Raw genomic sequence first — 12,302 nt, forward strand, 5'->3', positions numbered from 1 at the left:
AATATTTGATAGCTCAAGAGCTGTCAGAAAAGGGTAAACTAGGGACTTCCCTGGCAGTCCAGTGGTTAAGACGCTACACTTCCAATGCAAGGGGCCGTGGGTTCGATCCCTGGTGGGGGAACTAAGATCCCGCATGCCGTGTGGCGAGACCAAACAAAATAGTAAACCGTTTGTCTTCTGAAGGTAGTGGTGTCTTTCCGATTGCTTCCATGGGAGCGCAGCCTGTGAAATGAACTGACGGTTACAATCCAGGTTTTGGTGGCCAGTGTTCTAGAATCTTTCATTGGGAACCCAAAGATGCCCAATTCTGACCTGCGACAAGGCGGCAGAAACTTTCAAGTCCCGTTATCACTGTGTGCGTTTCCAAGTCTCGCCCCCCTTGTCTCATCCTAGCTGTGTTTTTTCCTCTGGATAGCAACGTCATTCTGTGAAGCTAGAACTTTAATCCTTTCTAAAGTGCCTCCAGAGGAGTGACTTGCTTCCGATTGCCGGACTGAAGACTGGAGAGACAGTTTCCAGCGTGGCACGTCGTTGTGATATGGTGGGTTATTTTGAAAGCAGGTCTGCTGTGTCATCATCTGGTGCTGTGGATTTCATCCTGCTTACTTTCCTCACACTGTCCACTTGATGCTGAAGAAGAAGGAAAGAAGAAAAAGACTGTGTCTGTTTTAAAAAACAACATCTGCTTCCGCGTTTCATCTAGAGACCATGATTCTTTTTCTAGGAGTGTTAGCTAGTCCTTTGATATTTCTGAATATATTCCATTGCAATACCGCCTGCTCAGTCCAGGCCTGTGTCTTCTCTGTTTTCCATCTCTTCACTCAGATGAGCCTAGAATTGCTTCCATAACCTCCAATTTCCATATATCCTCCAAGTCCAGTTTCAGTGCCTTAAAGCATTTTTGGACGTGTCATCCCACAGTAAATGATGTCTCTCTTTTTTTTTTTTTTTTTTTACTGCACCACAAGGCTTAGTTCCCCGACCAGGGATCGAACCCTGGCCCCCTGCAGTGGAAGCGTGGAGTCCTAACCACTGGACCGCCAGGGAAGTCCCTGTGATGTCTCCTTCTAACCTCCTGTTATCCTTTCAGATACACTTCTCTTGTGCCCACGATCCTTTTATATTTTGCAGTTTAGGATTTTGGTGCGTATTCTGTGTTACCTAAATTGAGGGACTGTGTGGCATATCATGCAAACCAGGACAGTTTTGAGAAGGAAAGTGGGCGTAATCCAGGACTGTCCCAGTCTCATGAGGATGTACTGTTGACGTTACTTCTAACAGAATCTCCAAGGAAGAGACCATTGACACTCTAAGCGTGCCTGGTAAATATCCAGTTGTGGCCCGCGGGCTCAGTAGTTGTGGCTCGTGGGCTCTAGAGCGCAGGCTCAGTAGTTGTGGTGCACGGGCTTAGTTGCTCCGCGGCATGTGGGATCTTCCCGGACCAGGGCTCGAACCCGTGTCCCCTGCACTGGCAGGTGGATTCCTCACCACTGCGCCACCAGGGAAGCCCCCACATACCGTTTCTAAAGGCTGAAGACAGAATGGTATCCAAGGCACTGCAGCAGTCAACTGAGTATGCCAGCACGTTTTCTCAGTTATTTAGCTGACTTTTGGAAGTGCATTCGACTTAGAAAATGCCCGGCAGTGCATGGTTTAACATCGCTTTAGGAATTTTAATAACCGTTTGTTGTCACTGTTCTGGTGCCACTGCTTCCTGACGGTTCCTGACTGGCAGGACCGTAAGGTATGATATTCCTGCAGCGGGAGATTTCCCAGTGTGCGGTTAGGGTCAGCAGGGCAGGTCAGTGGGGACAGCCTCATTCCATGTCACCCACATGATTGACTAGGGTGGCTATTGTACTTTTAAATAAGCCTTTCTATTCTGCTAGACCTTTTCTCCTTCTTCTTTAACACTGCAGTTTCCATAGGAAACCCACAATGGACTCACCACGGCCAAGTGGAGGGGAGTGGCAGGTTGCATGAATATGTCTGTTGGTCCTTGGTCTTTGCCTGTCACAGGCTTTGTGATTGATTCTGTGATTTCAATTCTGTCCAACTTAACTGCTCTCCCCGCAGACCCAGCCTGGAGTCCTTTGTTGCCCTAAACATTTCCTCACAGATCTTTTATTAACTTTTTCTTTTCTGCTCTAATTTTTCTCCCTCTTACCTACTTTAGCATGTAGTCCTGTAACAATAATGAGAAAGAAAAATACATCTCTAGTGGTGTGATCAGGTAAAGCAACATATGCACTTCTCTTCTCTATTTAAAAAAAAAAAAGGACTTTCAAACTTAGATTTTCTCCCCTGCTAAATGCTTGTAGAGAAGACAGAATGAAAAGATTGAAAAGGCCCAACTTTTCCTAATTAAATCTTTCATTGTGAATGTTAGCTGGGAGAACAGCAAAGTTTTTTTCCTTTAATTATGGTAGTTGTGATATTTTAGGAAAAATTACGGCAGGAGGCGATCAGATTATCAGGGGTTTTTTGCTTTTGTCCTCAGAATTGATTTCTGTGACACTCAAATGGGGTGGTTTGCTAGTGTGAGGCTGCTAGTTGTCTGTTTTGGTTTGCCCCATCTTTGTGGGTTATAAAACCCCTGACTGTATCTGGCATGTGGTCACTTGGAATCCAGGCTATGTTTCCCCACCTCTTTTGCATCTAGGCATCACTGTATTACAAAATGCTGATTAATTGCTTGGCAATGGAAGTGCCATGTGCAATTTCTTGGAAGAATTGTGAGGAGGAAGGCTCTTTTCCCCTTTCCGTCTTCCTAAGGGGAATGCAGGCATGATGGCTAAGCTCAGGCAGCCTTTTTGGAGCATGAGGTGGGATCCATGAATGGCTGAGCAACAAGATACCAGGAACCTCTGGACTGCCCGTGTGTAAGTGAGAGAGAAACTCTTGTGTAACTCCTGTTATTTGTGGTTTGTTCTCCTATGATACTGACCACTGTCTTAACTCGTATATCTCTGAATCTGTTTCATCTGGTTTTGTATGAGGACAGCTCTTGGAAATTTTTTGTTTTCATATCAGACTCTATGCCTCAGAGGTAAAGGAATGCTTTATCTGGTGGACAAGAACAATCTTAACTCTTATAAATACAAATGTGTGAGATGTTCTGCAGTGTCTAGAATCTAACTTGTCATGTAAGAAGCCATCATGGTGATGCTTTTAAAATCACAAAAATGCTCTTCCCCTGTGCTTTGCCTTTCTCTTCCTCCTCCCCTAAGGTTTCAATCCCGAAGCCGGTAAGTGCAACAGGAAAAGAGGCATTCAGGTGTTGGGGGGTGGGCGTGGTGGCCCAGAGCAGGGTGGGGAGCCTGGCTTGGGGGGTCCAAGCCCAAAAGCAGGACCAGGGCCAGGAGGTTGGAGGTGCAGGTGAGGAGGGTGAACCGGGCAGGTGTCCAAGTAGGAAGAAAGAGCATGGGGAGATGGGTTCCTGCATTAATACACGGGTGCATAGTTGAAAGAACCCAGAAGGTTCCTCAGAGCCCACTCACCCAGGGAGTTAATGAGGGCACAGGACATAGCTTAGCAGGGGTTAGAAAGCACAGGCAAACGTCATTGTTCCCAGGGGCTCACTGGCGCAGCCCCCCAGGCTCGTTTCTTGGTTGCTCAGGGCATACTTTATCTCCAGGTAAGAACTTTCAAGACATATTCAACGAGTCTGGGTGTTGGGAGTGCGTGGGCAGAAATGTCTAGCGCTGTCTTCTGTGCCCGACTGGTCAGGTGCCTCTAACCAGGTATAAGCCAGCGACCTACACATCCCTGGACATGTGAACAAGCTGGTCCTGGAGCCTCCAAGGTGTTTGCAACTTTGAACAGGACATGACACATCTCGAGCTCATCTACTCATCTGGATCTTGACCCAGAATCAGTATCAGACTTCCAGGTGTCCCTGCAGGTCAGCATAGAGCCATCCCAACACGGCTGTAAGATGACCCTGCTTCACGCAGTTATATGTAGGGGTATCGATGGCGTACGTAAGTAGGTTAAAAATAATGGATACCAGAGTTCTCGCTGTTAGAGAAGGGAGTTAACAATTAGGAGACGGAGAAAATGAGAATGAACCATGCAGTGTTGTATTGGAATCCATCTATTGGTGTGAACTTGGGATTCAAGTTCAGATGTGTGTGTAGAGATCCGTACAGATGTGTGTGGGGGGGGGGTGAGTGTGTATTCTCTAATTCTGTGCACTGAGAATACTGAGCCCCCAAATAACAATGAGCACATCTAGTGCCCAGATTTTGGCTTGTAAGTACTATTTTCCACAGAATCAGTTCATTGGAGAAATGGCTGATTGATTCCAAGCCTGTGGCAGCCAAAGTACAAGATGAGCTTGAGTATCTCTTGCCAGACAGCAGGGAAGTCCTCAGTGATGGGGACGCGTCAAAAGGACACTGGGACATTTGGTGAAACTTGGGGGCTGAGGATTAGATGGTAATGATGTATCATGCTCAGTTTTTGACTTTGGTGATTATGTTGTGGTTTTGCAGGAAAATGTCTTTGTAGGAATACCCTAAAGTTTATGGGACATCAAGCCAACAGCTTAATCTCAGATGGGTCAGGGCAGAAAAGCAGGTCTTTGCACTGTATTGTGAACTTTTCTCTAACTTTGTGGGAGGTTGAACAAAAGAAAAACACTCAAAAATTGTGGTCAACGATGATACATATTTTTTTCAAGGATGCTGGGGTCCAACCCTGAGACCCTTCTTGAGAAAAAATATTTGTCTTATTATTCCTTTATGGAAAGAACTCTGTTGCATTAAAATAATGCATTAATAATAATAATAATGCATTAATGCAACTCTGTTGCATTAAAATAACGTTCTTATAGAAAGAATATTGGAAAAATTAAAAAAAAATTTTAAATATGTTTCTTCACTAATACATCTGCGTTTAAAATTGTAGTATAAAGTATACTGTATAAAGTATACTGTATTTAGTTAGTATATTTAGTATATTGTTTAAAATCGTTTAGATTTTAATTTATATATAAATATTTAATTTATATAAATAGGTGTGTGTATATATATAATTTATATATATACCCACAAAAATAAAATATACATATAGCTTGCTGACCACGCAGTGAAGTTTTAGAACCCAAAGTAGAAGGCAGGTCACTTTTTTCCGTCTGGCTTTTTGTTTTTTTTTTTGTCGTACGCGGGCCTCTCACTGCTGGGGCCTCTCCTGTTGCGGAGCACAGGCTCTGGACGCGCAGGCTCAGCGGCCATGGCTCACGGGCCCAGCCGCTCCGCGGCATGTGGGATCTTCCCGGACCGGGGCACGAACCCGCGTCCCCCGCATCGGCAGGCGGACTCTCAACCACTGCGCCACCAGTGAAGCCCTGTCTGGCTTTTTTATTCCTTTTCTTTCTTTTCTTCTTCTTCTTCTTTTTTTTTTTTTTAAATGGATCTGTATGTATATTTTCTTTCTTGGTAGTTGGAAAAACCTTTTTTTCTTTTTAAAGCAGATCTAATCTTTTTCAGCAGATTAAGCCTCCATGATAATGTTCGAAATTGGTGAGCAATCTACTGGTGCTTTCAAATGTCAACCAAAACTTGTAGAGAGGAACTTGTGGAAGGTTCTTACTGGGATCATCTGAGAGCCTGTAGCAGCGTTTTGGGGTTGACCGTGGGCTCAGGGGCGGTAGGGTGACGTGGTCTCTGTCTCGACGCGATGGTTTGTTTAAGCATGTGGGGAAGTGGGGGAGGAGCTGTCCCTCCCCGGGCTCTGGGCCGGATCTCCTGACCCGTCCCCTTAGTGAGATGGGCTCTTGAGGCTGGACCACTGGGCCAGGCCGCCGAGCGGCATAACCGGGCCTTGTCGTGTTTGGACCTGCGACATTAATGCCGTCAGTGCTGACTCGCTCTGCTCTGCTAATTGCATAGCTTTTCCTGATTTGGTTTAACATTGAGCAGACAGCCTTCTGTGAACCCCTGCTTCTGTTTTTTCGAGCGATAACACTCCAACCTGGGAAAATAACTTAGCACTTCACCTTGTAGGAGTGTAGGTGTACTTTGGGCACATTAACTGACTGTGTGATTTCTCTTTTTTCTTTTACAGTCACCCTGTCCCACATCACACAGCTGGTCCTCAGCCACAACAAGCTAACGAGTAAGTCAGCGCCGTCCTGTTACACAACTTCTGACTTTTAGGGACTGTGGCAGTACTGCTGATTCTTCTGTCTTCCTTTAAAGACACTAGTGACAAGTGATTATTTAGGCAAACCGGGAGGTTACTTGTGTGACACTAAGGTACCTGAGCAGATGGTGGTCCTGTATTTTGCAGTTTGCTCTATTTTGAGGATTCTTCCCTATCATGTGTGTCCAGACAAGACAGTGACATTGTCTGGAAATGGTCCCCTTAGGGCATGGTAATTGCTGCAGTGACCTGAAATGCCGAGACTTTCATTATTATTTCAAAAAAAAACTTATCAAAAAGAGGAGGGCTTCCCTGGTGACACAGTGGTTAAGAATCCGCCTGCCAGTGCAGGGGACATGGGTTTGAGCCCTGGTCCGGGAAGATCCCACATGCCGCGGAGCAACTAAGCCTGTGCGCCACAACTACTGAGCCTGCGCTCTAGAGCCCGTGAGTAGCAACTACTGAGCCCACGTGCCACAACTACTGAAGCCTGCGCGCCTAAAGCCCATGCTCTGCAACAAGAGAAGCCACCGCAATGAGAAGCCCGCGCACCGCAACAAAGAGTAGCCCCCGCTCACTGCAACTAGAGAAAGCCCGCGCGCAGCAACGAAGACCCAACGCAGCCAAAAATAAATAAATAAATTAAAAAAAAAAAGAATAAGAGTTCTTTGCTTTCATTTATACTTTCTCCTCAAAAGGGGAAGATGTAACTGTTGCTATACTTTTCTTCCCTGCTTGATGGGGGGAGAAGAAAAGCCCAAAGTTGTAAAAATTATATAGACTTGCATCTGTGTTTTTCAAGTTCTTGAGTCTGGTTTCCAAGGAAAATTGTCCTGGGCATTGGCAGTGGTACGGTTAACATATAGTAGATTTCATACCTCTTTGTAAAGCGTATCTTCTGTGAATAATTGTGGGCCATTTTATTTATTTATTTATTTATTTTTTTGTGGTACGCGGGCCTCTCACTGTTGTGGCCTCTCCCGTTGTGGAGCGCAGGCTCAGCGGCCATGGCTCATGGGCCTAGCCACTCCGTGGCACGTGGGATCCTCCCGGACCGGGGCACGAACCCGCGTCCCCTGCATCGGCAGGCAGACTCTCAACCACTGTGCCACCAGGGAAGCCCGCCATTTTATTTTTAGAGCTGTGACTTTAAAGTTTTTAATGACAGGGACCCACTCTGCCATCTGATTTCTAATTGACGGTCACTTCTTTGTGCTTGCCATATTTCCTGCAGACTTGAATGATTTTTCTAATCATGTGGCCGGAATTTGTTAGGGAGCTTTCCACGTCCAGTGAAACGAAGCAGAATGTCATGTTGAGGGATTTGTGTCGCGAATTTATGTGTGTGTGTGCGTTATATACAGCTTGAAGCAATGTCACAGAGCTGTTGATTACTGAGAATTGAGTGGCAGGGCCCCTCGTGTTTAGCAGACAGGCATATGAGTTCATTTTTAGCAAAAAGCACATGTTTGTATGGCAAGGGCAGAGGGGCACAATTGTCATGTTTGCGTATCGGGGGCTCCAGCAGCTGAAAGTGAGGCTGACAAGTCACGTGTGATCGTTATCGTAACAGGTAATAGGCTGCCACTTTCCTTGTTTTTGTAACAAACGGTTCTGCTCTTCACTGAGACCCTAATCCCAGTTCAGAGGGGATTTGCAGTTTGTTTTGAAGGGGGGACTGCATGATCCCTAAATTACCCCAGATTTTGTGAGCAGAAATTCCAGAAGCTGTCTGTCGTTTAGCTCATGAACATATTTCTTCATTGCCAAGCTTACTACTGTTGTTAGATCTTGCATCATCATCACAGCAAAAGTTTCCATTTAAACAAGAAAGCCAAACATGTTTTATTCCTATTATACCATTAATTGATCCGGTCCTTCAACAGTCTTTCAGGTGGTTGTAGTTTATTTCTTTTTAAATGTCCACAAAGAGAGAAATCTCAGGGATCAGGGGATCAATTTGTCTTTCCGGGCATGCAACATGAGATTAATTTGGGTAGGCATAAATACAGTTAAATTGTGTCTGCTGCTAAAGAGGTTTGCTGTGAATGGATGCAAACTTTTTATTTCTTCTTCCCTTTTTTTTTTTTCTTCCCCTTTCTCCCATTTCAGACACTCTTGACCTAATCCAGTAAGCTCTAATTAATTGTCTTGGTAAATTCTGTTTCAAGCCACTGTGAGTGGTGTCAGTGACACCCGATCTGTTCCATCCACTAAGGTCAAATTAGCATCTTTTACTGTTTTTCTGGCATTTAAATGAATGGCTTTGCTATGGTTTTTCCAGTGTTTATAGTAAATATGTCCATTTGATGGAAATATAAATATGCATTACACGGAGGTGGGTGTGCCCACCCTCCTGTCACTTTTTATTGTAATCAGTGTGTTTCACTTTCTGTGGTCTTTAACGGGGACTGGCTGACAGCACCGCATTCAGACTCAAAAGATAAACCCCTCAGCACTGCTTTCATCTTGAAAAAGTATGTGTGTTTTTCTCTTCGTGTGCCAGTTACACTGTCATGATATCTCCTCTTGTGTACTTAGGGAATGAATCACCAGCTTCGTCACACTGTGACCTTGATGTGGGGACAGCTCTTGACTCCACAGACCTGAGTCGGTATCTGTAGGGCCGTTGGAACAGTGTAGCACTCGCACCTTTTCGTGGTGGTGGTTTTGACATCAATGGGTCCACTCAACGCAGTACGACTGAGGCCACGTGGAAGGGGGAAGCGGGCTGATGACCCCTAAATTCCCCAAGATTTTGTGAGTGGAAATTCTTGACGTTTTCGACACAAGAGTTCGTAAACGTCTTTCAAAATTGTCAGTGTGATCGCTGTTAGAGGTTCCTCATTATTACAGCGCCATGATTGACCATTAAACCTGGGGCTTGGGGCCCTGCTGATGGATTTTGGTACAGTGATTGCGGGGTGACCCTGCCGGCAGCAACTTGCCCAGGTACACGTTCCCGCGATGCACGGAACGAGTGGGAGGCTGAGTTGCGAGTGAATCTTTTCCTTCTGCGTTTCTGCTGTGACTGGACAGGTAGCTCTCTGGGCACCGGAAGGAGGTGCTTTTCTGGCTTCAGAGGAAAGCTGAGGTTCTGACGCCAGGCCGCCCTGCCTCTCCCTTCCTCCCTTGCCTGCCCCCCCCCCACCCTCCGCCTCCACCCTCCGCCCACCCTCCTCCCGCACCCCTGCCCTCCAGGGCCAACCGGAACTCTCTCTTCCCCCAATGCCTGTTGTTCGTAGACTCTTGACGCCAGCGTGGCCCTTCCTCGTCCTCCTGTTGCTTCCTGTTCCTTCCTCTCCAGATATATCTTAAGCTTTGTTGAAGGCAGGGACCATGTCTTGTTCTTTTTTTTTCCTTCATATTTATTTATTTATTTGGCTGCGCCGGGTCTTTGTGGCCACCTGCGGTCTCTTAGTTGCAGCATGTGCACTTCTTAGTTGTGGCATGTGGACTCCTTAGTTGTGGCATGTGGGCTCTTGGTTGTGGCATGTGGGCTCCTTAGTTGTGGCATGTGGGGCCTTAGTTGTGGCATGTGGGCTCTTAGTTGTGGCATGTGGGCTCTTATTTGTGGCATGTGGGCTCCTTAGTTGTGGCATGCGGGATCTTAGTTCCCTGACCAGGGATTGAACCTGGGCCCCCTGCATTGGGAGCACGGAGTCTTAGCCACTGGACCACCAGGGAAGTCCCTCTTTTTCTTCTTTAAGGCCTGATGCTGAGTGCACAGCAGCTTCCCAGTCAGTCCTCATAGAAAGCAATAGTGGTTGATGGGAGGGGGCAGACAGAGGACCAGCAGGGCCGGGGGGGAGATAGCTGGCCTCCGTGAAGTGGTCAGTGTGGGAAGCCGATAGTTTCCTCAGGATCAGCTGGTTAACGGACTTGGTTAGCCGTGGCCACTACGCACTTCTGTTTCTTAACTACTTATAGGCTCACTGCAAATGTGCTGAACTGTGAGTGCTCTAAAGAAACAGAACCTCAGGTCCTAGAAATCGCTGTCTGTGTCCCCTTTATAGGGGCCCTTTCATAGGTAAGGGATGATATGCTGACACGGTACAGGCAGACCTCGCTTTATTGCACCTGGCAGACATTGCGTTTTTGTGGGGGAAATTGAAGGTCTGTGGCAACCCTGCGTGGAGCAAGGCTGTTGGCACCCTTTTTTTCCTACAGCATTTGCTTACCTCGTGTCTCCGCGTCACACTTTGGTAACTCCCACAGTATTTCAAACCCTTCACCAGCGAAGATGACGGCTCGTTGAAGGCTCAGACGATGATGGTCTGCACTTTTTTTTTTTTTTTTTAGCAATAAAGTACTTTTTAAGGTATGTACATTGTTTTCTAGACATAATGCTTTGCACACTTAATAGATGACAGGATAGTATAAACATAACTGTTACCGGCACCAGGAAGCCAAAAATTCGTGTGACTCAGTTTACAGCAGTAATCTCTTTATTGTGGTGGGTGGTGTGGAACCAAACCTGCATTGTCCCCAAGGTGTGCCTGTGCTCCTCGGGGACACCTAAGGACCCACGGTGGGGAAAGCGGGCATCATGACCACCCATGGGTGCTTTTTTCCACCCAGCGACCCTTGTGGGCTCAGCTGAGTTTCACTTCTCCAAAGGGAAGTGAAGACCTATACTATCCTGTATCTCCGGGTTTGGAACCTGCTAACTCTTTCACTTAGTTTTATATATTTAAGGTCCCAAATGATTTACTAATATTTTCATACAGTGAATTGTAGGTTAAGTTTCTTGAAATTAGGAGCCCCGTCGTATGCTTATATATATTGTACCATCCCACAGCAGTGCCAGAAGCGTGCAGAACGTGAAACAGACACTCAGTTAATGCCGGTTGATTAGTGGCTTGGTAGGTGGTACGTTTTGCTAAGTCCCAGCAGTCCGAGATGATAGACTCAAGGGCTTGCTTGCTCTCAGTGTGTCTAAGATGGGGACGCAGCATTATTTCAAAGGTGATCTTCCTGTGTCCCTGCTCTCCTGCCTTGGTGATGACCCTCCCTTGTAAATAAGCCAGGGTTAGATGAGTCTTTTTCAGTCTGCGCCTTATCTGATCCCTGGTTTTTATGGTATTTGGGAGTTTTAGCTTTGTAAATGTTTTTCTGCTTGTTTGCAGTCTTAAAGAGGAATTTCTTTCTGAGACAACCATTTTAAGACTTGTCCACTAGAGGTCACTGTTGGGATACGTTACTTTTTTTTTTTCCCTCATTTTGTACTAAAAGATTAGAAATCAAATTTGTGTTGTCAGACGAAATTTTTTTGCAAGTTTCTCGGCTCCGTCCAACAGGGATGTTACTACTTCCATTTACATAATGCAGTTTTGCCATAATTAATGTAGATAAGGAGGTATGTTATTTTTCTGTTTGACTCCCAAAATTTAAGTATACATTCAGTGTCACGTGTCATTTTTAGTGTTTATTGTGGCTACTTTCTCATGTTAGAAACTTTTCTTCCAGTCTGTTTAAACTGAGAGGATTTTATTGCCTTTTATAGTAATTTTCGTATTGAGTATATATGAGATTTTTTTTCTCCTGTGGAAGAAAGAAGTTTAAAATATGTATGTGACTAGATTTTAATTTGAAAATAACCGTGCATTTTGTGCATATTTAGACTGATTCTTTTACTGAATGCCACTGTGTAGGGAAGAATACTATGCATTATGAAATGAATTACATTCTGCGTCACTGATAAAACAATCTCTGAGCATCAATTTTTCAATGTGATGCTTTTCTTAATTTGAAAAAGAATTTTATTCTTACAGCCAAACCTATGTACAAATATTGCCAGCACCTTAAATGTGACAACAGTATTTATTTTCATTTTGTGACCCATGCACGTTAGGGACTAAACCGTCATCATTTTCTGCAAGATGCAAAGGAGGTCTTTTTGCTTTGTGCAAACACTGAACAACCAGCTCTATGTAAACCTTTCATAAGTGTGGGTCTCTGAATGTAATTGTTTAGTTTTATACTTTGAACTTTTAACTGTCATGTAAAACATTCTCTTGAGATATTAGCAGCTTTGCCAGCCATAACTGTGACCCTGTCTTGTCATTTAATGTGTCGGAAATGGCTAGGCAGGCAGTAAACCTAAGTGTGATGGCAAAACTTATTTCTTTTTTTTAACAGGCTATTTCTTATTA

The 12,302-nt window shown here is 45.1% G+C and overlaps 1 protein-coding gene across 6 annotated transcripts in view; it reads left to right on the forward strand.

Moving 5' to 3' along the window:
- The window catches only part of RSU1 (Ras suppressor protein 1), a 355,370-nt gene that overhangs the window by 18,191 nt on the left and 324,877 nt on the right, over window positions 1–12,302 (forward strand). For all 6 annotated transcript variants that reach the window (XR_003796044.1, XR_003796046.1, XR_003796045.1 and 3 more), the window contains exon 3: window positions 6,070–6,120. Coding sequence is in view for 3 of the 6 variants with exons in the window: in XM_029239182.1 (XP_029095015.1) it covers window positions 6,070–6,120 (51 nt within the window). In the remaining 3 variants the exon portion in view is untranslated. The remainder of the gene's footprint in view (window positions 1–6,069; window positions 6,121–12,302) is intronic.

The sequence above is a fragment of the Monodon monoceros genome, unplaced genomic scaffold, assembly GCF_005190385.1.
Source record: "Monodon monoceros isolate NGI ecotype Baffin Bay Population unplaced genomic scaffold, NGI_Narwhal_1 Super_Scaffold_21, whole genome shotgun sequence".
NCBI classification, from domain to species: Eukaryota; Metazoa; Chordata; class Mammalia; order Artiodactyla; family Monodontidae; genus Monodon; species Monodon monoceros.